The sequence below is a fragment of the Theobroma cacao genome, chromosome 2 (genome assembly GCF_000208745.1).
Source record: "Theobroma cacao cultivar B97-61/B2 chromosome 2, Criollo_cocoa_genome_V2, whole genome shotgun sequence".
NCBI lineage: Eukaryota > Viridiplantae > Streptophyta > Magnoliopsida > Malvales > Malvaceae > Theobroma > Theobroma cacao.
Genome location: NC_030851.1, coordinates 39954331 through 39979667, shown reverse-complemented (window position 1 = coordinate 39979667; position 25337 = coordinate 39954331). Strand labels below are relative to the sequence as shown.

General features: G+C 34.6%; 5 protein-coding genes across 5 annotated transcripts; 3 read left to right on the top strand and 2 right to left on the bottom strand.

The window, feature by feature from the left end:
* LOC18610359 (protein ODORANT1) lies at positions 1-1906 on the top strand. The gene is made up of 3 exons (XM_007045960.2): positions 1-179; positions 294-423; positions 961-1906. The coding sequence occupies exons 1-3, from the start codon at positions 47-49 to the stop codon at positions 1814-1816; spliced, it is 1119 nt and encodes a 372-aa protein (XP_007046022.2). The 5' UTR covers positions 1-46; the 3' UTR covers positions 1817-1906.
* LOC18610358 (myb-related protein 330) lies at positions 14013-15314 on the top strand. Its single transcript, XM_007045959.2, has 3 exons — positions 14013-14239; positions 14345-14474; positions 14624-15314. The coding sequence occupies exons 1-3, from the start codon at positions 14107-14109 to the stop codon at positions 15312-15314; spliced, it is 954 nt and encodes a 317-aa protein (XP_007046021.2). The 5' UTR covers positions 14013-14106.
* Positions 17980-20005, bottom strand: LOC18610357. Its single transcript, XM_007045958.2, has one exon. The coding sequence runs from the start codon at positions 19858-19860 to the stop codon at positions 18412-18414; it is 1449 nt and encodes a 482-aa protein (XP_007046020.2). The 5' UTR covers positions 19861-20005; the 3' UTR covers positions 17980-18411.
* LOC18610356 (galactoside 2-alpha-L-fucosyltransferase) lies at positions 20715-22922 on the bottom strand. The gene is made up of 2 exons (XM_007045957.2): positions 22553-22922; positions 20715-22321 (listed from the first exon to the last, which is right to left on the bottom strand). The coding sequence occupies exons 1-2, from the start codon at positions 22815-22817 to the stop codon at positions 20871-20873; spliced, it is 1716 nt and encodes a 571-aa protein (XP_007046019.2). The 5' UTR covers positions 22818-22922; the 3' UTR covers positions 20715-20870.
* LOC18610355 lies at positions 23411-25067 on the top strand. The gene is made up of 3 exons (XM_018116270.1): positions 23411-23758; positions 23939-24012; positions 24707-25067. The coding sequence occupies exons 1-3, from the start codon at positions 23495-23497 to the stop codon at positions 24792-24794; spliced, it is 426 nt and encodes a 141-aa protein (XP_017971759.1). The 5' UTR covers positions 23411-23494; the 3' UTR covers positions 24795-25067.

Genomic DNA, 25337 nt, shown 5'->3' with positions numbered 1-25337 from the left:
TGTCTTCTTCTTCTTCTAAGGTTTGGTTGGCTTAATTTCCAAGAATATGGGGCGTTCTCCATGTTGCGAGAAGGTGGGGTTGAAGAAAGGGCCATGGACTCCAGAGGAAGATCAAAAACTCTTGGCTTATATTGAAGAACATGGCCATGGAAGCTGGCGTGCCTTGCCTGCAAAAGCTGGTGATTAGTACCATCTGCTCCGTTCCCCTTTAAGTACTATTAGATGGCCTTCATTTTTTGTAGCAAATCTTGTTAACTTTCACCTTATTTTTTGGCTTTACTTTATATATATAGGACTTCAAAGATGTGGCAAGAGTTGTAGATTAAGGTGGATTAACTACCTAAGACCTGATATCAAAAGAGGAAAGTTCAGTTTACAGGAAGAACAGACCATCATTCAACTCCATGCCCTTCTTGGAAACAGGTAAACAAAACCGAAGTGCACTAATTTTGGTTTAGCATTCAAAAAATTTTTATCTAGTACAGCTGTTTAGCCTCTGGCTTTCCCTCATCGTTTTGGTATTTACCAGTCGTTTGGTGGTTCTGATGAGAGCTCTTGTTCCTTGTTTCTCTCTAGCTTTTAATGGGGATATCCTCTTCTAGGTGATGGTGTTATTCCCGTAGGGTAGATTTAGGCAGGGATTTTATAGGTAGAGATAGTACGGTAAGGAGCAACGAGTCTTTTAGTTTGCGGTCCTAATGACTGCATAATAGCGACAGTATCAAGTGCTTACTCCGGGCTGCTATTCCATTTTTGACAAGGTCATGATACTCCCCGGGTGATATCGACACCGTACAGCAGCTATATTACAGTGATTACCAAGCTAGATTTTGGTTCATAATCATCCTGCAATTGGAACCATCGCCATGTAGAATCTATATACCATCAAGCAATGCTACTTTTTTTTTTTTATGTCATGGAGGTTACTGGACTTATATAATTGGAATTTATGTTCCACAGGTGGTCGGCTATAGCTACTCATTTACCAAAAAGAACAGACAATGAGATCAAGAACTACTGGAATACACATCTCAAGAAAAGATTGACCAAGATGGGGATTGATCCCGTAACTCACAAGCCTAAAACCGATGCCTTCGGGTCCGCCAGTGGTAACCCCAAGGATGCCGCCAACCTTAGCCACATGGCTCAATGGGAGAGCGCTAGGTTGGAAGCGGAAGCTAGATTGGTCAGAGAGTCGAAACTAGTTTCGAACCCTCCCCAAAACCAGGTTGGCTCCTCCTCTTCCTCGGCGGCTCCACAATCCAACAATGCTGTGGCTCCAGCAACTAGACCGCAATGCCTTGACGTACTCAAAGCGTGGCAAGGTGTAGTCACCGGATTGTTCACCTTCAACAGTGACAACCTCCAGTCTCCAACCTCAACGTTGAACTTCATGGAAAACACGTTGCCGATCTCGTCTGTTGGATTCAATGATAACTTTGTTGGGAACTCAATCAATCCTTGTGAAGGTGATGGGATCGTAAAGGACAGTGGTGGGAATGATTGGAAATGTCTGGAGAAGTCGAACCAAATTCCCGAGTTAAAGGAAAGATTGGATAACTCAATGGGATTGCATGAAATGGCCTACTCCTCAGAGAGTGCATGGTTTCAAGACTCATACAGGGCAGAAAATATGATGGAAGGTTACTCGGATATAATGGTTTGTGATTCTGTCGATCAGCAGAATTCGTCAATGACGCCTGGAGAAAACTTGACTGGAACAAGCTACGCTAGTTCTTTCGAGGAGTACAAGAATTATTGGAACAGCATACTTAATTTGGTGAATGCTTCACCATCTGGTTCACCTGTGTTTTGAAAGCTGGATAAGAGTACTCCCAGCTCTAGAATTTGATTGATAAGTGCATTCGCATTCCAATTAACTGTAACGAGAAAACTTTCAATTTAATAAAAGTTACTAGGTTCTAGTCTACCTAATTTAAAAGCCATGATCAGCAATTGAGCAACAGATGAAGCTATCTTGTTCTCTTTCATTTGGCTTTCATGAATTTCTACTCTTGATTGAATCTTGAGCACACTTGGAAACATCAGTACACCATTTTACTTTGCCTGTTCTTGATCCTATATATGGCCATATAGAGGAGTTGTATCATCCGGCCTATTTTAAAAATTAGTACACAATCTCACAAAAACTTTGTCTAAATTATCAGGACAAAATGCTCCACTCGTCTTTTAACCACATTTTAAGAGAGACTAACTAGCTTGCTATGGACCGGTGAAAGTCGAATTCTTATGTACAAACGAATTTTCTGTTTTTCTTCTTTTTTTTTTTGGTATATATATAGTCTACTAGTCTTCAATCTCTCCTGGATCATGGATTTTAACCATATTCAACTTGATAAGTTCAATTTTTATCGAATTATGGCTGCGACGAAAAGTGAATATGGAAGAGATATAACAGATTTTGAGAGAGAAATCATCAGTCTCCAAGAAAGCGATGCATCCATTACCGGTGCCTGTTGCTTTCACTCCTTGTGTTCAAAGCTTGGGAAAGATCCATAAGCCTTTCGACTAGACAAGGGGACCTGGATTAGTTATTTCAGCAAGCTGAAAGAAAACAAGCTAGAATTTATGTAAGATTTCTGTATAGTTTGAGTGGACTAAACACAAGCTAGCTTCCAGGAAAATTTTGGCATATGCAAACCATATTAGTAGCTAGGACTTGATTGGACGAATGCAACCTTGGAATTACGTGTTGAAAACAGCGTAGCTTTAAAAATTGCATATTCGTAGAACCCTTTATTCCATAGTGTGAGTGTCAGTTCCCATTGAAGATGAATCAATTAATGAATGGGCCACACTGCAGTCAGCCTTAGTCTCTCCTAGTCTGCTGTCTCAGCCTACCACTGCCAAAATCAGTATCGCTGTATAATGGGGATATAAACATAAGCACCTTCCCATTGTTTGTGGCTTTCCTCTTAGTTACAAGTGCAAACCTGGCAGCCGACTCAAGATTTTACATCAGAAATAATTACAAAATAATCGTATAAAATTATAAATCAGATTAATGATCCGATTTGAAACAAAAATTAAAAACTTAAAAGTGGTGGCCATCAACCCCCATAACCACCTTCGATTTGCTCTTATCTCTCTTCATTCTCACGTGAAGAATATATGTACAAATATAGATTGAAATTCATTGATCTTATTATTGTTAAACCACATTCTGCAATAATCCTCTAAACAAAAGACAAATAATCCAAGGAAGATACACTAACATTCATAGTTGCCTTATCACATTCTGCAATAACCCAGACCAACCTCCTAAGAGGAAATATGAAGAAAAGTAATCTAGTCACACCCACACAACAGACATTGAATTAGGATTTATAGAATTATCTACCCATCTATTCAATTCTTGCCAATCATCCAATTGAAATAGAAATTAGTTTGATGGAGAAGGAAATGAGAGAGAGAGAGAGAGGGATTAATAAAAGGAAGGATGGCGGTGGAAGGATGGCGGTGGTTGCATCAGAGCGTGTGAAATAGGTGTGTATGAGTTGAATTTGATCAGCTTCATTGATGTATATTTCAATTTTATTTATGGTTATTTAGTAGTAATAATGGCTGCATCTCCTACATCATCTAATCTTGTTGGGCCCTTTTAAATATCTTTAATAAATACCTTGCTTTCCTTTTCACCAATATCTTTTTATATTTATTACTGCTCCAACAATGCATTTCTCTTTATACAATATACCAAAAAATTTTATGCTATATATATGTATATACTTTGCTAATTAATCTAATTAATTATTTTAATTCGGGGTTGAAATACATCCATAAAAAAAATGGAGATCATGAAAATGAAACTATTTTTTTTCAAAATTAAAACTCTTATTTTTTTTCTAATTTACTTGTCGCTAGCTAGATTGGGGTGTTCATGTTCTAGCTATAGCAATAACTCCATTGATTTTGTAACCCAATTTTGGCAATAATAATTTGTGGTCACTAAATAATTTATTTTTCTTCCACTAATTGGAGCAATCATGTTGTCAAATCTCAAGCATTACAAAATGGAATGCTCTTGGAATATGTGTAAGGGACGGGCCTACAATCCTTCTGATCATATGGCCTGCCGACCTATGACTTTTGTAACACACCAAAAAGCAAAAAAGAGAAATTAATTAAGGTGGTGACTGTTTGATCCTGTAGCAAATAATATATAGTGCTACTAATAAATTAAAAATTATGTAAATATGAGTATCTTTTAAGAGTCTTTCGTTTGGCCCCACAATGCTTGGCTACACATTTGGACTAAGGCGAAGGTGGCATTGGATTACTTTGAGCATAGAGCACTAAATAATGAGGAAAGAAATTATGATAGTCTGGGAGAAACTCAAGCAACGCTATGTCAAACTTATTGTTGATGCATGGGAGTGCAAAAGGGCAACCGGGAATGACAGCAACGGGTGGTTTGACCAGGGATGAGAATGGTAATTAGATTGTGGGGTTTACATATAAGGTCAATATCTCTTTCTCTTTAACAGCTAAACTTTGGACTATCTATCAAAATTTAAGTTTATGTTGAAATAGGAGTTACAGAACAATACAGGTTGAATCTGATTCTTTTTTAGTTATATAGAAAATTTTCAGTCAAAGTATTACTATAGATCTTAATACTCATCTTCGAACAGATATTAAGAAGTTACTTTTACAAGATTGAGATTATTCAATTTTTCACATTCATCGTGAAGCTAATTAATATGTCAATCGAATAGTTATACTATGAAAACTTATATTTGGGATTACACATCTTCGAAATTCCTCCAAGTAGTATTTTCACTTGTTTATATATAGACACTTTAGGTGTATTACGGATTAGCATGATATACGTAGTTTTGTTTTGTTCTTTCCCCCGTTACAGAAAAAAATTATGTAAATAATAATCTTACAAAGAAAATATGCATTCATAATTTAATGGAAATCACACCTACACTGCCAACATAAAGAAAAAAGTTTTAAAATTTTTATTAAAATAGTGAAAAAAACAATGGTTTGGGCTGGGACCAACCCCATGCTTTAGCCCATATGCTAGTCCATCCTACATGGCTGTACATAATCATTATTCAATAGTTGGGGCTTCGGGTCTAGAAAAGTTTGTCAAAGAGTCAGTTTGAGGTTCTCAAGGGAGAATTTCAACTGTAGGAAATTATAAATGGATTAATGAAATATCCAAAAATTTTACTTTGATTGGATTTGTATATCAAAGATCTTTTGAAGAAAAAATAACAAGTCCGTGTCATTTATATGTATCGCGAATTTAATTATTTGATAAATTTTTTTTGTCTATATGAATTTACAATATCTTGTTGGCACGATTTTTTTAAGAATTTTTCTAGTAACAGTACATTAGTTTTATTAAGTGATGTTATAAAAATTGTATTCTCACATATTATTTTAACATAAGTATACTGTTTTGTTATTTCTTTCTAATAAAAAAAAGAAATGATCCAAGAATTTTACTTTGATCGAATATGTACCAATCTTTTACCTTCTTTTCAAGATTAATGAAGAGTGGTTCTAAACTTTGTTAATGAATAATGAATTGTAAATACCATAATAATAATAATTTGTCCATTATTTTCTAATTCATTTTAGTTAAATTTTTACCAGGAAAAGGAATTTCCTTTTGGAATGTGTAGGGGGTTGGTATAGCTTGGACTAGACATCGAACTGGGCTTGGTCCTAAAGACTTCATTGGTTTTTTACTTCCTAACTGTGAGTCCCTGACTGAGAGATCCTTTATTTATCAGACTTAGAGAGGAAAAAGGCTGCTTATTGCTACTATTTCTCTTGCCTCTTTAACTTAAGGCATAACTGATTAACCAGCAGTCCATAACCAGCTAGCCAAGGGGTAGCATTACTAGAAATGACAATGAACGCTCCACAGTCTAAAATGAAAAAGCTGTCACCCTGAAACAATTTAATTCACTTTGGTCCATCCCCATCAAGTTACTCAAACAAGGTTTTTTTTTTTTATTATTATTTTTTGGTTCATATGATCAGGAGATATAAAGTGATGAACCGAATTCAAACTTGGAATGTCAATCATTTTAAAAAGATAATAACCGGTAGATCAAATCTGTAATATTCAAACAAGAATTACATTATCAAATTAATGAGTTGAATGGACATATATATAGTCACGTAGAAGTAACTAAGAGAAGTGCATGATTTTGGAGAGTGAATATACTATATATTCTTCAAATTTATACATTCTCTTGAAGAGAAGCTAAGCCGTTTTGGGGCAAATATATTAATTCATTATTACCTCATTTAAGCTTTTCCAAATCTTATAGAGGAAGAGTAAGGTGCTTTTCTGCTAAAAATCATTGTCTCCTATGGTAATAGATTTAAGATTTTACGTGATGGGTAATTAAAGGGTAAACACATAAGATCATAAATCGATTTAATAATTCAATTCAAAATTAAAATTAAATTATAACATAAAACTGAAGCACCACATTCGATTCGTCCTTGACCTCAAGCTTTTAAGATCTTGGTTGTGGTTGAACTAGTGAACTGGTGGCTAACAATCGGAGGGAATGAAAGGCTAGTAGGCCCCCTGCCCTCTCCTCCTTGCCAAAAGTTTTAAAATTTCATGGTATACTCTTACTTTTTTTAGAATTTTATAATTTTACCCTTACAATAATTTTTTCGTTTGGTGAGATACCCATAGTAATTAATCAATAAATAATTTTAATAGACTTAAAGAAAAAATAAAACCTATTACAGTAAAATTATTCCTCAAACCCCATTGCCCTAAGGCTCCACGACTGACCCAATTCTTGTTCACCCTTCAAACGAAAAATTTTGACTTTATCACTACTAATAATGACCTTGACATGGTACATCAGTACTATACGAAAGGGTTACTGAAGCTATCGCACATGAAGTTGTCTTGTTAATCTACTCAAACTAATTTTAGTAGACTTGGAGATTAAAGTAAAATCTATTGCAATAGAATTATTCTCCAAACTCTACTGCTCAAAACCCCACAACTAACTCACTTCTTGTTCACCCCTCAAATGCGCTAATAATGACAATGACATGGTACATTAGTACTACTCGAAAGGGTACTGAAGCTGTCTACATGTAAACTTGTTTTCTTAATGTTTATTTAGCTTGACTTTTTTTCAGTTTATTTATTTCTTAAAAGTAGAAGTCAGAACAAATAGAATTTTAAGAACCTCTTAAAAAAATAAGTAACTTTTTAAAAAAAACAAAATTTTTTAAAAAAAAAGCTTAAAGAAAAGTTTCATATAAGTGCTTTCCTTTCTCTTCTTTTAAAAAAATATCAACTTTAGGAAATACTCTTTTTTCTCAATCGATCTCCTTCTCCTCTCCATCTCTCAGCAAATTACCCTTCTCAAACGTAATCGATCTCCCTCTCTTCTCTCTTCTTCTACAAATTACCATTCTCCAACGTAAATCACGATCTCTTTCTCTTCTACATCTATGTCTGCAAAGACTATTAGAAAAAAAAAACATAAGACCCATAAATAGAATATTAAAATCTAAAATTTTTTTATTCTTACAAAAATTAACAGAAAAAAAAACTCAAAATTGAAAGTTGCATTCAAGTATTATTTAAACATTTTCTCTCTTTTTCATCAAAAATGATTTTAATGTTAAAACTTAATTTCCTCTTTTCTCTTCTTTTTTGGAAATTGAAGCATCATGGTATAATCACTGCTAAATCAACAAAAATCTAATACTATTACCATTATACAAAGTTCGAGAACGGTTCCGTTTCTATATGGATTTATTTGATTTTAATATCTGAAATCATTTCTATATGGATTTCTTTGATTTTAATATCTAAAATCGAATATAAGCTGAAGCAACGAGTTAGCATGAAAACCCTTTAAAGTTAATAACCAAATTTCAAATGCAGAAACTTAAACTCAAGTTGAGAAAAGAAATCTGTAATATTATTTTATGATTAAAAGAATTAAGTTTAAGGGTTCTATTTATAGTGTTTTAGGTCAAAGTCCTAATAAAACTCTACTTCTAATTGTCTAATACAACTAGAAAAGTTAACAAGAGATTTAAATAAAATAAATGTTTTATTCTTTTTTAGAACATGACTATCTTAAAGTCTTAATATAAGTAAATTAAATAAAAAAGAAATTCTATTATACTTATAATTCCTATATAGAACTTCTAATTAAATAAAAAAAATTAAAATTATAAATATACCTATTTATGACTTTTGAACTTTTATTTTGACTTTTGATGCTCAGCTTACTCTAAAAAATTATCTGCTAGACATTTTATATCATAAGCTCAAAACATACTTATTCCACTTTGATTTATTAGGTAATTAAAGATGACATAAATACTTTTTATAGTAATTTTAATAAAAATTAAAATTTATATAATTTATTTTACCGAACTACTTACCAAACAGTTTTAATTTAATTTTAAAAATTATTATTTTTCATAAAAACTTCATAATAAATTTTAAATTAAAAAAAAAGCTAAACCAAATAAGCTATTAACCTACTTGAACTAATTTTAATAAATTTAGAGATTAAAGTTAAACCTATTATAGTAAAATTATTTCCCAAAGTCCACTTCCCTAAGGCCCCACGACTGACTGACGTCTTATTTGCTTTTCAAACACGAAATCCTGATTCTATTACTACCAACAGTGACCTTAAATTGGTACTACTCGGAAGAGTTGCTAAAGCTGTTTGCACGTGAAGTTGTCTTCTTAACCTACTCGACATAGGTACCTTTGCATTGAAGCCCTTGAACAAACTCAAACATGCTGACAAAGAACTTATAACAAAACTAACTTAGCATAACTAATACTCTGTAATTCTTCTATCTTCTTGATGGTAATTACAATTTCAAGGTATTTGCCAAAAAAGGATGAAGCGATAATTGTCATTCCATTGTTCGATGTTGCTAGTTTTAGAAAAAGATGAATTGGGGATCACAGCCCTTCAAATTCTTAAATTATCGGTTCATCCAGAGTAATTAATAGTTTTTTTTTTTCGCTAAGCCGGCATTTTATTAATTAGTAGTACTTATTAATGTATCAAAATCTTAATTTGTGGGATTAACATTAGAAACTTAATAATTTTGCAATAGCTAGATGTGCCTCTAATTAATATTATAATCCCTGAAAATGCTAGTTGGCCAACAACTTGAATATTGGCAGGGAAGGGTAATGTTATTCAATTTTTCAATGGAAGGCGACAATCATAGACGTTATGAGTCCTAAAAAAATCATATACATATATTGGTTCCTAATGGGAGCATTAAATTCTTTAGGATTTTAGTTTACCCCTCCCTCCCAATAGAATTCAATATATGTACAAGTAATTTATTGCAATGGGAGTATGGCCATGGACTCAAATAGTGAATCTATTGGGGCCAACATATATATTTTTGGGTTTCTTTATTCCTTTTTGAATGGAAAGGATTTTTTTTTTTTTACATACGAGCTCGTTTAGGTAGCTTAGAGGACATTTTCACGTGTAAAACACCCGAGTTTGTTAGTACATCTGCTAAGTAACTCGCTTTACTTGAAATGTGTACGATGGGCAGATCTCTGCAATTACTTTACAAAGCTCGTACGTTTGAGCCATGCGAAAATATATAAGCCTCTCACTTCTGCTCTATTTCATAATTTTATCATTTTCTTTCCAAATTCGAAACAATACAAGTAGTTTATGCAAATTAAATTGAATAATAATTTAATTAATGATAATCAAATATTATTTTCTCTAAAGAAACAAATGTAAATATTCTGTTCTCAATTTTTATTATTATATATTATCTATTTCTATATCTATATTTAAATCTAGATACGTGTGTGTGTGTGTGTGTGTGTGAGAAAGAGAGAGAGAGAGATATTAAGGCCAACGTGCTGTGGCTTTGAAAGGCATAAAGCCTTTGGACCATGTCATTTTGCTCTGATGTAAGTGAAAATGTCTCTGTAGCAGCTGCTTTTCTTGGATCTCCTGCATTTCGATCTGCCTTTCCGATTAAGGTATGACTACAACCGATTTGTCTCTAGCTTATAAGAGAACAAGACTTCTTGAAAATTAAGATGTTTAACTGATGGTGAATGCTACCCTCTGATACCTTTGATGGCGATGTGGATATTTAATGAACTTTTTCTATTTATTCTCCACCCAACAAAATTTCACATGTAAAAGATTTTGAGTGACCACTTGAAGTCTTTTCCCCAGAGAGAGAGAGGGAGAGAATTCTGACTATATCTGAGCCACCTTTTAAGTTAGCAGCAGTACTGTTAGTTGGGATACTTATGAGATGAACAACTAATTTTGGTCCTGCATGCCTCTCAACTATAGGGCAGCCTAGTCTTTTGCCAAGGGCGGTGTGTTCTTTCATGATAAAATTCATTCAATGACCAAAATTGTACCTAGACATTGACTAAGAACCATTTTATTGATAATAAGGCAAAGGAAAAAAAATGTATAATATTTGGATGGTCAGGTACTTTTCAATTCCATACAAAAAAATTTTTAGGTGATGCGTATATACTTAAAATATCTTATCGAGTTAATTTAATGGTTTGGAATGTGAAATAAATTAAGCTTTTAAGTGATGATGACGGACGTTATCGTGTTTTAAATTAATATGTGAATTTTGCCAATCAATACTTCATATTATTAAGGTTAGTTAAAATGTTATTTATAATATTTATTATATATCATGGAAGTGTATATGAGGTCTTTGCGAGGAAAATCATCAAAATGTCAATTACATATAACCACATTTAAACTCTTCATAATTGGTATGTAGGCAGAGCCATGGTAGAGGCGGCTGCCACCACTTAATTTTTAATTTTTTTATATATATAGCTTGATATATATATATATATATATATATATATATATATATATATATATAATAATATTTTTTTATACAAAATCTTAAATTCATCTCTATGATTTCATCCATCATCATCTTAACACAACATAAAACAATTCAAAACAACATAGTAGAACACTCAATGAATGGCATCAAATACCTCAAAACAATAAAATGTAAATTACAGTTCAGCCCACCTTTCACCTAGCATCATCACACATAAAACATTTTTGACCTATCAACGACAAATTTTACATGTGTGTCGGTAAAAAAAAAAATTTTAACAATTAACGTGATAAATTCATCGCACAACTTTATAATAAGCTCAACAGGCGCTCGCTAAAGATTAATTTGAAACATTTATGTTGAATATTTTATATATATTTAAGCACTCATTACTCCCTACCAAGCCCACAAATTCAATAGAATGGCAATGAACTTCATTTTTGTGAAATTATTGTGCAGAAGACCCATAGCTTTTACTATATAAAGCTAAAAATATCAGCACCCTTCCAATGGCAAGCACTACTGACCACAAATATGAGCTGGACCCAATTAATTTTTCAAAAGAAACATTAACTCTTTGCCGAGGTGTGATGAAACTTCAACTTATTGTGGACTAGAGCCATGGGATAAGGAGATAAATACAATAAAATTTTGATAAATTAATATCTTATAAATTAATAATTTCAATTAAATAATATCTTTTGTCAGTCTCAATTTGAGATCAACGTGGTAAATTAATTATTCGTTAAATTTATAAGATAATATATTTTTTTAAAAAAAACATTGATTCTACTTGATATATAAATTAATAATCTCTTTATATATCAAAATTATATATACACTTGAGTCAATTAGGAGGTCTTTATAAAATATAATTCCAATATTACTTGTTTCTTCTTGAAATTAATGTTTTTTAGGATTTCATCTCCAACTTTTCTTAATACATTAAGAAGCTCTATTATAGTATTCTCGTATTGTAAGAGAAAATAAATATTGGCTGATAAATGCTCTAATGACCTCTTGATCGTATTTGATATTGTTGCTTGGCTCATTTGTAAGTTGACCTTTTTGGACACCCACTGTTGCAATTGTGTTCGAGTGCAATTTAGATTTTCTATGTTGTATTCATACAATATTTTACGCATTTCATCTGTCATTGTTGATTTATTACACTTTTGAGATGAGAAGTTATTGTGTTTAATTTTACCGTTTGAGATATTGTATTTTTATAGATATTTTTACTTGACTTAATGTTTATGAGTATATTAATTAAGTATACATCGAATATAATTTTAGTTTGTTGTAAAAATGAATAAATTCACGATTTCTATTTAACAAGATTAATTACATTCATGAACTTATTTTGATTAAATAAATATATAAAATAATGATAATTCGTAATTAATAATTAAATGATATTTGTATAATCACAATACACAATAAATACATGTATTAAGTTGCTTAAAATATACAAGCACCACGTAACACTTTATTGATATTTCAATATTTGATATCATGAAAGCCACCCTGTACTCTCACATAATGGTGGCAAGAGCCATGCAATGGCGGAGCCAGAATTTCGTATTTGAGGGGGCGAAAAGTTAAAAGATAATGTCTATAAAACATTCATACTATAAGTTCAATGTTTGACAAAAGTATAAAGCAACTTTGATGAAAAAAAATTATTTGAAAATTATATAAACAAATTCTGAAAGTTAGTCAAAGAGATCAATCTTAATAATTTATTTAAAAGAATTACTGATGATAATCTAAATTTCTAGATAAACTTAACAATAAACAAAAATTAACAAATATAATAACAAAAATCTAAATAGGAAGTAATCTCCTTAAAAATATTAAGGCTATCAATAAACAAATCAATAGGGAAGCCGTTCCCTAAAATTAATCACAAAATTTAAATATAATATCAATAAACAATTCAATGAGGAAGCCATCCTAAATAAAAAACTTAATTGTTCACAAGAATCTAAGTAAAAAAAACACAAAGAATTTGTAGGAAAGCAATCAAGTAATCCCTAAATAAATAAGTAATAACTAACTTTATGTGCCTAATCAAATTCATGTTTTGTTACTTTCAACAAAAAAATGGCTAAGATGGTAAATCCTAAATCAAAATAGTAAATAGAAATTATTAAATAACAAAAATTTAAAGTTACAAATATTAAAAATAAAATAAGTAAAAATTTCTACTGTATTTAATAAAAAGAAAAGAGAACATGCAAGAGGTGGTGGTTGTGAAAAGTTTTGGAGAAGTAGGGTTTGAGAATAATTCTATTACAATAGGTTTTATTTTACTTTTATTACAATTAATTGTTATGGACATCTCACCAAATAAAAAAATATTGTTGGGATAAAATTATAAATTTTCAAAAAAATAAAAAATGTTAGAAACTTTAAAAGTTTTGTAAGGATGAAATTATAAAATTTTAAAAATATAAAACTAAATTATAAAAAATGTAAAATTTGTGAACAAAATTATAAAAATAAATGATAAAAGTTTTGTAAATTAAAGCCATGGCACCTAATTTGTGAGGGGTGCAAATCGTTTCCCAAGAATAGTGAACAAAATTTGATGCAACCGGTTTATTAATGTTCAATCATGAGTAAGTTCACTTAATATATACTATTTAAATTTGCTTCTTCTGTTTTCTTTGGGTCATAACTTGATAGTAATTATGTCTTTTTGATTAAAGTATAGTCGCTCTTTTCTTCTGACAATTCGTGCTCAGATTTTCTGTCCCAGTTATGTTAATAATTAGGCTCATTTATGATCCACCAGCAAGCTGAGGCAATATAATTGCTACTTAAAATAGGACAAAAAGATTTGTCTCATAGATACGCCAGTTTATATTATCGTACCAAATGTCTCTAAACTTTTAATTGAATGAAATACGTTAATTAACGGTGTGCAATAAGGTAACGACACTGGATGGATAATCAGACGGTGAACAAATAAAATAAAAATAAAAATATTTTCAATTTAAATAGCAAAGGATAAAAGGTTGAGCAGTTTTTGGACCTCTTACTCTCACTATCAAGACTTAATTAATTAACGTATCCGTAGATGGATCTATATATCGGTGAAGCACATTTCATCTTGGCTTGTCCCCTCAACGCCTTTTTTTCTCCGAATTCTTCTTCTCTAATTCTTTCGGGAAGATATACTTGTTTGAAAAGGACTTATTTGCTGCTTGTTGGCTACAAATGGCAAGGTCTGCATACTGCGAGAATATGGGGTTGAAGAAAGGGCCATGGACTCCGGATGAAGACCAGAAGCTGTTAGCTTATATCGAAGAACATGGCTTCGCAAACTGGCGTACCTTGCCTGAAAAAGCTGGTACTGATCCTCAAAATTTTCAAGTTATCTTGACCAAGAATTACGTCTTTCAACTTTGTTCTGTGTTTTCTTATTCGTTGTCATTGCTGGTGTACATGACTAAAGGGCTTCAAAGATGTGGAAAGAGCTGTAGACTGAGGTGGATCAATTACTTAAGACCTGATGTCAAGAGGGGAAAGTTCAGCGTACAGGAAGAACAAACCATCATTCATCTCCATGCTTTTCTTGGAAACAGGTGGAAATTACTACAGTAATGCACAAGTAGTTTATAGTTTATTCTCTATTGGGAAGCATAAGTAAGAAATCTAGCTAGTGCGTGTCTGCATTCAATTTTTTTTCCTGATCCTTCTGATTACTGATAGCACAATCTACCGTTTTGCCTAGGTGGTCGGCTATAGCAGCTCACTTACCCAACCGAACAGACAATGAGATCAAAAACCACTGGAACACACATATTAAGAAAAGGTTTAGCAAGATGGGGATTGATCCCACCACCCACAAGCCCATATCAAACCCCCTCAGCTCCGCTGGTGGTGGCCACTTGCGAAACACTGGCACACTGAGCCACATGGCTCAGTGGGAGGGGGCTCGTCTCGAAGCCGAAGCCAGGCTGGTCAGAGAGTCAAAACTAGTGTCGAAACCTTCCCCAAATAATAAGCCAGGCTTCTTGGCTAGACCGAGGCGTACCAGAACCCCATCAGCTCCTTCGACTAGATCACAGTGCCTTGACGTACTCAAAGCATGGCAAAGCGTAGTTGCTGGCATGTTCGCCATGACCAATAACAACCTTGACCCTCCACCGTCAACAACATTCTTGGACAACTCGATCCCTGTAAGCTCAACAAACGAGCTTGATCTAGCAGCTGCTGGCTCTACACACATGGAAGCAATAATTGCTGAAGATGATCAGTTGATGTTGGACGACAGGTCAAACCAAATACCAGAATTAAATGAAAGATTCGATACCTCCATGGCTTTGCATGATACGACGTATCATGGGACCGCTGCTTCAGGAAACACCATTGAAGATTTTTGGGACATCTCGGTGCATGATTTTGGTTACCCAATCGATTGAACAAAAATCAAACATTTGTTATGCTATTTGCCTATTTCTATTTTATTTTTGTAGTTAATTGTTTGTCCATATATTTGATTATGTTAGTACTGTTGGTAAGTACCTTTTGATGACCCATCATTGAAAGGCACAGGCAAGGAGCCGGGGAGTAGAGATGCATGGTGAGGATTGAGAGTTTGGGACTTCTGCAAATTGGAAGTATTGGGGAAATAGGGCTTTGCATGGTGATGGTAGAGTAAGGGCGTGGTACCATGGAGTAGGAATAATAAATGAAAATTAATCACATCTGTTACAAAAAAAGGAGGAAAAACTCCTTTGCAAACACAGCCATCCCCCTTACATCACCCTGTTGTAGATCCAACGTTACACACCTTAGTATCATAACAAACAACATAAGTTCTTTCCCCTTATATCAAAACAACAATCAACAATAACTTTCAACCTGCCTTATCCCCCCTAATACATACAGCTATGATCAGTGAAACTCAACCAAAACTGACCTCAACAGGTTCATCACTCATATAAGCCTGCTGCATCACAGCTTTCAGCTCAGCCAACATCCCTCTCTTTAAGTTGTGGGGTATATTTTGAGAGAGAACTTTCTCAATCATTGACAGAATTACGATGAAACATCGAAATATAGGACTAGAATTTAAAAACTCTTTATGTCGAAGCTACCTTATGAATTGAGAGCAGGAGGTATTTATGAAGACATGGACAGATCAGTCGATGGCCGGGTTGCCAGTATTTAAGCAGAATGTAGCTATGCGAAAAACACGCACTGCAATGTGGAGTCATTGGCTTATTAATTGTGCTGCAAAGTCATGGTGACACCTGCAAGGCTGCAACAATTGCAGAAAATCAGTATAAGAACGCGGAAAGCAAGAAGAAATAGCATTTAATAGGGATCCTTGGCTGAATCCAGGTTTGACAGTTAAGTGAACCAAAGTTTTCTCGTAAATTTGGTCGGTTTGTTGCCATTTTCTCTTTCTCCCTGCCCCTCTTAATCAATTAGTTGACGAAGGTTGCCAGCTGCTGGTGTAAAGACCCCAAGGCCTCCTTTTGTAAAACAGGGACCCTCTCCCAGCTTTCTTTGATATCCACTCATTCTTTAATCATTCAAAAAAAAAAAAAACAAATAATTGACGAAGGATGCAATGTTCACTATAAAAATGATGCACTCGAGGCCAAAAAACCTATAACAAAAGTTATTATTTTATTTCTAGATAATGGAATTGTTCGATTTTAGAAGCATTGGTAACAAGCAAGCAGATTTGGGTCATTTTTGAGTCAAGACATTTTTGGATTTGGAGTTTTTTTTTTTTTTATTAGGTCACTCAGATCTCAGACTATTTAAAGCAGGGGCAAATTCAGAAATTTTTATGAGTGGTGTCATAACAAAAATAATAAATAATAATTAAAAAAAAATTTCCTCAATTCAGGATTTGACGGAAAAGCACTTAAATCAAATTCAATACAATTTTGCTTAGAAGATTGTTTAGTACCATGAGTAAAATTATGTTGTTGTTGGCCAGGACTTGAGTCTTGCAAGACAATTTCTTGTATTTTAAAATATCTTTTCAAGAATTATTTATCCAAAAACCTATTAAAAATTACTACTCATTTTTCATTAGCATAAATTAAATTATTAGAATTAAATAAAATATAATTTTGCATAGTAAATTATCAAGTTCAATAATTAACAATTTGACAAATTTCAATTCAATAATCAATAGTAAGTATAAGCATCCACAAACCATATAAAGTTAAATATAAAAATCAAATAATCAAACAATATATCTACAAAATAAATAAATAAATACTCATAATTTCAAGATATTATTTTACTTGCAATACTATTTTCTATTAGTTAAATTATAACCCTAAACCCAATCTATCAAATTAATTAAAAATATATTTAGACATGATGCATTTAAACACTTAATTTGGGTTGAAAATTTTTTATAACTGAAATCTGAATGAGTTGTTTTGAGAAGATAAAAAACACAATCAAGGACTGAGAAGAGTAGAAATTGAATTTTTAAACAGGGGATACTTTAGGTTTTGACTTTTTTAATAAAATTTTAAACTATAGAAGGAAATTTATTTGTCTTTCCATATGGTATTTAAGTATTAATATATAAATTACTTTTTGATAAATCTATTTTCATTTAGAGTTTTTGACCCTGTCCCTACAAAATTGTAAAAAAAAAAATTAGTGGGTTCATTAGTATATTAACTAAATAAAACTCTAAATTAGTAGTATTACAAGTGAACAATTTTAGTAAATGAGTAATGCCACATGACACCACTCCCTCTAAGATAGGTGGTCCGCCCTTGGTTTAAAGTCATCGAATTCGAATTACCACACATATCGGATTACTTTAAAATTTGAATTATTTTAAATTAAGATTATCTGGAGCCAAATCATTAGACTATTTTAATATATTATTGAGTTATAATTAGGTTCGGTTTCGAGTGGCTTAGGGTTTTTGAGTTAGGTCATATTTTGCATTCTATTCTCATAAGCAGAGCAAGATTAGAGAGTTGATACATTAATTAATTAATTAATTAATTTCTAAGCTTCTATAAATATATTTTTTTTTAATTGAGAAAAAAAAGATTCAAATTTTGTTCTTTGAGTTGGAGATTATGCACCAACTAATAACCAAATAGTGCTTCATAAATATACTTTAATGATACACTAAGTCAATCCTTTTATCTTAGTTTGTGGAGTCATACAAGATAATTTTCCCAAAAAGAAAAAGGAAATGGAATAAACTTCCCAACAAGACGGCACGTGTCAATTTGCCCAATTTGGCCTAGCACGTGCTAATCGCCCTCCCTGCCTCCTTCTTGGGCTTGGTTGGATTGGACCTGATTAGTAGAAATGAACAACTCATCACATGAAGGGATGCAAAGTTGGGCCCAAGAGATAAGGGAAAGCAAAGATTGGGTTTAGAAATTGGCAGAACTATTCCATGTTGGCTATAATTATATAGTGAAGGAAGGATTCACTGAAAGGTAAAATCCTTGTTGTAATATCAGCAATCAAATTAGGAAATAGATTGACATGCAGCAACAATCATAAAGAAATTCAACTTGGAACTTGAAATCCTGTCCATCTTCTAAACCTTGTAATCTCACTTCCATCAGAAACCGCCATTCCAATCCCACTTCTCCCTCCATTGCCAATCCCTCTGTAGTACAGTCTCCATTCATCAACATCCCCATCCATTCCCACTAGACAAGGTGATCCAATCCCCTCGTTGTCCCATCCATCATCAGTTCCTGGCTTTAGCACTGCCTCATCTCGAAGCCTTGTCCAATCTTTCAATCCATCAGGTGACACTGCCAATCCAATGCTTCGAAGGCCATCTGCATCGACTCCTTCATATGCCATTATGTACTCTCCATCTTTTTTGTTCTTGACTACACAGGGATTCGTTGCTCCGAGTTCATCAAAGCAACTGCGTTTTCCTCCTCCCATTATCTTCCCCAGCTTTATCCATTTCATCCCATCTCTTGACCTTGCAATGCCAATGCAATATTCCCCATTTTTCACATCAAATGAATGATAGTACATTCTGAGATCGCCATATCCATGGAAAACAACTTGTGGTGCTGCTATAAACAATGAATCCCAATCTCCTTCAGACCCAACATCAAACAGTGCTCCACTATGATGCTCCCCTTCAATTCTAGCCCAATGCCTCCCATCTTGACTGATTGCCAAACCTGGTAAAGACCTAAAGATCTTTCCAATTCCGCTACTTCGACTATCATCAACACAAAATCTTTCCGGGTTTTGTACATTAAATCCTGAAGAATTGCCTAAAATATCCACCTGCTCACTGCTGTAGCCGGTGTAGTAAAGCCAGTAAACAGCACTTGAAGCTCTCACTTTAGCACTAGACATGATTACTACCTCACCAGGCATAATGCTTTTAGTGTCAAAAGCCCACCAATCATTTCCGCAATTCATCACCAAACCAACATCTGCACTTGATTTAACTGCACCTTTACCTCTCTCCCAGTGTACCCCATTGCTTGAAACTGCTAATCCTATGGAATCTGAACCTGGTTTCCCATTAGAAACTCCATGGTACCACATGTACCATCTCTCTTCCTCATCACTGAGGAATCTTTTAACCACCGGTGAGCCAATTTCTCTGCAGTCCCAAGAATCCACAGTACCCAAATCAAGCACCAAACCTCTAGAAAGAGAAGAAGAGGGTGTTGATGAAGAGGGAACTGCTTCATTCGAAACGTGTCTTGTTGGGTTTTCGTTGTCTGGATTTGGATTCGCTTCGAAGGTCGAATTTTGGTCAGTTTCGTTGTTTGTGTCGGTGTTTGGTTTAGTGGAACAGCGAGTGAGGGAGAGTAAACTGAATCTGGTAGTAGGATTTGGGGCATAAAGAGTGAGCATGTTGAGTTTGTTCTGTGGCCATGCTGAGGCCAAGGTGGCAGAAGCAGTTGCTCTTGGGACGGCGGAAGTTGCAGGGAAGTTAACAGCTTTCATTGGTGCAGCTGGTACAGCTTCCATGGGTGGAGAATTGTTGAACGGATTAGGTTTGGTGTGCCTTGTCTGGCTACTAGCCAATCACACTGCGACACGTTGAATGAAACCTGATAGAGACAGAATGAGAGGGCCTGGGAACTCTCTGTGTTGTTCTTATTAGGGAAATATTTACCTACAGAGAAAAAATAAAGTAGAAAACAGGGTCCCCAACATTTAAAGAAAAAGTAACCTGTCGGTCTGGCTATCTTGCTTTTCTCTCCTCCTTAGCTAAAATTAAAAGCTAAATAGAAAATAAGTTTTTCTTCATAGCATGCCATGAAAGCTACTGAACAAATTGAAATTTTGGGTCGCTCAAGTCGAAATGAACAGTGAAAGCTTGGATTGCCTTTCCTTTGCCGGTGTCTCTTTCCAAACATAAACAGTGAAAGCTTGCAGTGAAGAATGATCTTTTCAGTTAAATCTTTCTCCTTTAGTTGATCCGTCGGTCTTATAGGGAGGAGATTATTTCCCTCCTCTTCGAGAAACATGTGCTTGGGGTTATGAGCCAAATCTTCTTTTCACCTTTTCTTTTTTTGAATCTTTCGGCCAGGATAAGCATAGCTATGGGTTCTTTTCCAACTACAGAAGTAAAGATGCTCAATGGTGGAAATAAAGACCGACTGCATACCATGTTATGAAAACTTTCATCAAAGCAAACCAAAATAAAAAGGTGGAATAAGTTCCAACAGGCAATTAATGTTATATGCATGCCTAATTAACATAAAAGTAATGACTCAACTCTCAAAATGAAGATGGCTAAAGGGGGAAGAGGAGTTCTGAAGAATAAAAGAAGCACCCTCGGACATGCACTGATGCACCTCAATCTAAGACCTTCAACAGAAAAACAAGCCTACTTACATAAAATTCTACAGATTAGGGGTAACTTCACAGTTCTATGAGATACATTGCAGTTTAGCACACCATCAAAACCAAAAAAATTGTACTTCTACCAAAATTTTTAGACAAATTTGGTGAAATTGAAATCTTTGTAGCAGCTATAACTCATCATGGCTATCTACTACCTTAAGGCCCCAGCTAACGTCTTCACAATGTCTCACATATGGAACAACTTTACCTGCATCAATTCCTTTCTTAGCTTTGCAGTCATAAAAGGGAGGAGCATGGAAACAAGGCTCCATTGACATTGCATGCTGACAAGGTGGATTAGGGGTTGTCTGATTTTCAGACTTGTAAAGGATCCATGGCTTCAAACCGCCAAGACCCTGAGCTACATAGCCAAATGTAGACCAGGCACTTGTGACTAACACATCAGTCAAACTGAGCAGATACATTTCTGCCCATGCCTTCATGTTGTGCAATGGCTTTTCAGTCTGCTGCTGCGCTTCATGACTTGGCTGGTGAACCCCAATTATATCACCAGTCACAGTAGGGTGTTCCCAATACATGTTTCTCAGGTTCTCGAAGTACCCAGCAACCAAAGAAGTCACCAAAACAGCTTTCACCTTTGGGTTTTCTGATGGAGTGCCAATTGATCCTCTAATATCTACTTCAGGCAACAGTTTCTCTCCTAGAGTGCAGGCTGAAATTTGATTTTTCACATATTGGTATGGACCAGGTCCATCAAAAATTCTCACTTGAATGCCAATCCTCTCATCTGCCTTGGCCAAATATGCATTATAGTACCTTGTAATTAATCCCCACACATGATTTGAGGGGTGAAAAAGATACCGACCCAAGTGGTGGAATATGGTTTCCTTGTGGGGAAATAGCATGCTTAGTTCATGCTCAAGCGATGGCATCAAGAAGAGAGAGGGGATAAAATAGTTGTCTGTTTTCACAATCAACCAAGGGACCTTCTTGAGAAGAGCTTGATCATCATCACAGAAAAAGAGCTTGTCATGATCATCATAATCATGAGCCAGATGAAGATAAATATATGATGGAAGTGATTCTGTTGAAGGTTTTAAGATGTTATTCTTGAGCATATTACCATAGGATTCAGGAGACTTCTGATCAAAGCTTTTAAACTTATTGGTGATAGGGAAATTCAGGGGAAGAAACCATGATTTCTCAGGAAATGGCTCGCAGAACAAATCAGCCATGTCCTTTCCTCGGTCAACAAGCAGGACTCTCTCTGTTAAAAGAGCATAGAGAAATACCGAAGCCAGAGTCAAAATCCTGTTCCCCAAGCCACTATAACATACCCAGACAACATATTTACAATCTGTAGAACCAACACTACGACCAGACTTGAGCTGTTCCACTGTTTTATTGTAGGATTGAGTGTTCGGCCCACAGCGTTTATGCAGATCTTCATAATTTCTAAGTTTAGAAAGAAGGTATGGAGAAGGCTTATAGGGTGAAGTTTTGCGATATAAATTCGACTTGTACCTACTTAAACAAGAATGTTCATCAAACCCAACAGCAAGGAGTCCACCAAGTAGTTTGTCTTTAGCCATGTCAGTAGGTTTGGAGACATCATCTCCTGAACCAAAGAATTGCAGAGGAAGGAATGAGGAACTGAGAAAAATAACTAATAATTCTATACACTGCTGCAAGATCACTCACTAGTCACAACAATTGAATCGAATTTCTGCTTTGGGTACTAAGAAATATATCCATATATTGCACTGGATTTAATATGATCTCAATTTTCAATCAATTTACATAGTTTTTCCTGTTAAAACTAATGTAGTACTTATTTTTGGCTGTGTACCTGGTAGTAGCGGCGTAGTAACATTGGCGTAGAAGGGTCGAGCGTCAGCGAATCCCGTGAACCGATCCGATGGATGGTGCCGGAGGATGATGGTAAGCATGACGACAACGGGTAAAGCCATGAGGAAACTAGCCAGGCTCTTGGTGGACAACCGCATGGCGTCGAATCCCAAACTCCTGGAAGAAGACGGCAATGATGATGATGATGACGACGACGACGACTTTGAACAAAACAACGATCGTCTCCTCAACAAATTCAGATCCATCCAAGAACCCAAAATTCTAAAGCTGCATTTGGTATTGGATTTTGTGTAAAAGGTGGAGGGGAGTGCACAAAAGAGTGGTTGGAGTGAAGAAATTTTAAATGCTTAGGTAGGGTGCACCATGGTCAAAGCTCGACGTGTGGGTTAGATGGGGTTGTGTATTTACGGTTCCGCCATTTTACTACCGCAATTCATGGAGGAGCTGATCGGCGCAGCTGATGGAGGAAGCTTAGCTGTTGCAATTGCATGCATTATTATGAAACTAAACACATAAATAAATATAAAAAATTAATTCTCTAAAATATTTGATTTAATGATAAATACATTATAATTTTATTAAAAAATAGTAAACACTTAATATATATTTTTTAAATTGAAGATGGATCGAATTCGAACATTTGATTCAATAATTATTACGTATTTTTTATTTAAAAAATAAAATTCGAATATTTTTCTTTAATTTTTTTATTAAAAAAATCAAATGTGGACCTAGGAAATATAGAAACACTACATTCAAGCCCAAAGTATGTAAAATCTGAGCCCAAATTCAGCCCAACCCAAATAGTATTTCGCCAATCAATTACGGCGTCGTTTTTGGTGACAACTGCTTCTTCTTCCAACACTCTATTTGCCAAACGATACCTAAACGGCTGGCTCACCGCCACTGACGACTTCCAAGAATGGCGTTGAGACTAACGTTACTGAAGCGCACCGGCGTAGACTCCGGTTCCGTTTTGGGGCTGAGGAGGTGGGTACATGCTTCAGCTCTCCCTCCACCGTTGGACGCTCCCATGAGCCTGCCCACCGCATTGCAGCCGTTGGTTTTGCCCGAGTCTGATCAAATCCCAGACAGCAATACCAATAAAGACATCGGGTTCGGATTCGGGTTTCCAAGTTTCGTTTTTGGAGGATCCATAGAGCTCATGGCTGTCCCCAAGAAGAAAGTAATTCTTTTTTGTTTAAAGATAGTAGTTTTATATATTAATTCAGTTATTTTGTTGATTGGTTAGTTTGAGCATTTCTAGTCCTTTAGATAAACAAATTTTTTTTTATTGTTTATGGCTTACGATTTTAAGTTTCTTCAAGCAATCAAGCTTAGATTTTAAGTTTTGTGCATGTTGCAGGTGAGTCGCCATAAGAGAGGCATAAGAAATGGACCCAGGGCTTTGAAACCTGTTCCTGTGATTATTAGATGCAAGTAAGGGTTTAACTTTATCAATTTTTGTTTCATGTTGGTCTTGGTAATTACTTGAATTAGTAATGAACAAAGTTTCGTTTAGTTTAGCTTTTCTTTTTCCCTTTTTCCAAACTGATGAGAAGGGTATTTATTGGCTTTGTGATTGCAATTAGATGTTCATCATTTTTCTAAAATGTTCAGTCTTTGCTTAGTCAGGGACATTCTTGCTACATTTGTTCTATGCTTTAGAATTCTTGGTGTGATAAACCTTGTATGACTTGCTCTTTGAACCTGTTGAATGGGTTGTAGAAGGCTAGCAGCTTAGAGGAGGGAAAGAAATTTAGCTGTCCTTGATAGGAATCGCGAAGGCTGATTATTAGAGCTTTGGCACCCCCAATGTTTTGCTTTATTCTCTCCCACCTGTATGCATATGAACATATGCTTACATATATCTACATATCTAGAATGCATGATAAGAAATTGATAATGCAAGGTGGAAACGTGTCATCTCTTGGAAGTCCTTAACAAAGAGATGGAATTGGATGGAATATACCGATAGGGTTTTTCTTACACAATAGAATCTGTGCCGTTCATGACTTTCAAACAAAACAAACAAATTGTCATCGGTAAATTAGATATGCTTGCTCAACTCTTGTTGGTAATATTTCCTTGGGAATCAACATATGTATAATTATAACCTATTGCTTTGTTGCAGGATCTGTGGTCGAGTTAAGTTGCCACACTTCTTCTGTTGCAGTGGAGATCGAGGAAAGGAGGGTGAACAAGGGGACTCATCTGGTTAAGCATGTTGTGTCTGTTGGTGGGAAAATAGAGATAAACAAGTAGTTTTTCCATTTTTATGAATAAAACGTTTTATGGATGTCATGTATCCAAGTTTTCTTGTAGAAATCTAGATTGGACTAAGCTTGATCCTAGTCAATCAATATGTTTGGCTGTGTGATTATGTTAACTGTTGCATTTGGGGCTGTTGGCAGATTCAATCTAATTATGTGACTATGTTAACAAGTATCGCGCATTGGGTGGAATTATATAACAGGATGCGTAGCGTTCAATTTGATGCCTTCCTCATCTCCTTCCAAGGCTTTCCATTTCCCCTAACCCCTACCAGATGTGTTCCTTGATTGGAACTTGTTTGTTATCATTTAAAATTAACAGGGGATTTCTTTGTAAAGTAACACGATATCTTGGCTGGAATTAATTTCTGTGCTAGAATGTAATAATGAAGGTATAATAAACAGTTATAATGGATGTGTAATTAATCGGATTATGGATTTAGATTCTTTATACAAGTTCATTTCCGTCGTGGGATAGGCCACTGCTTTGCA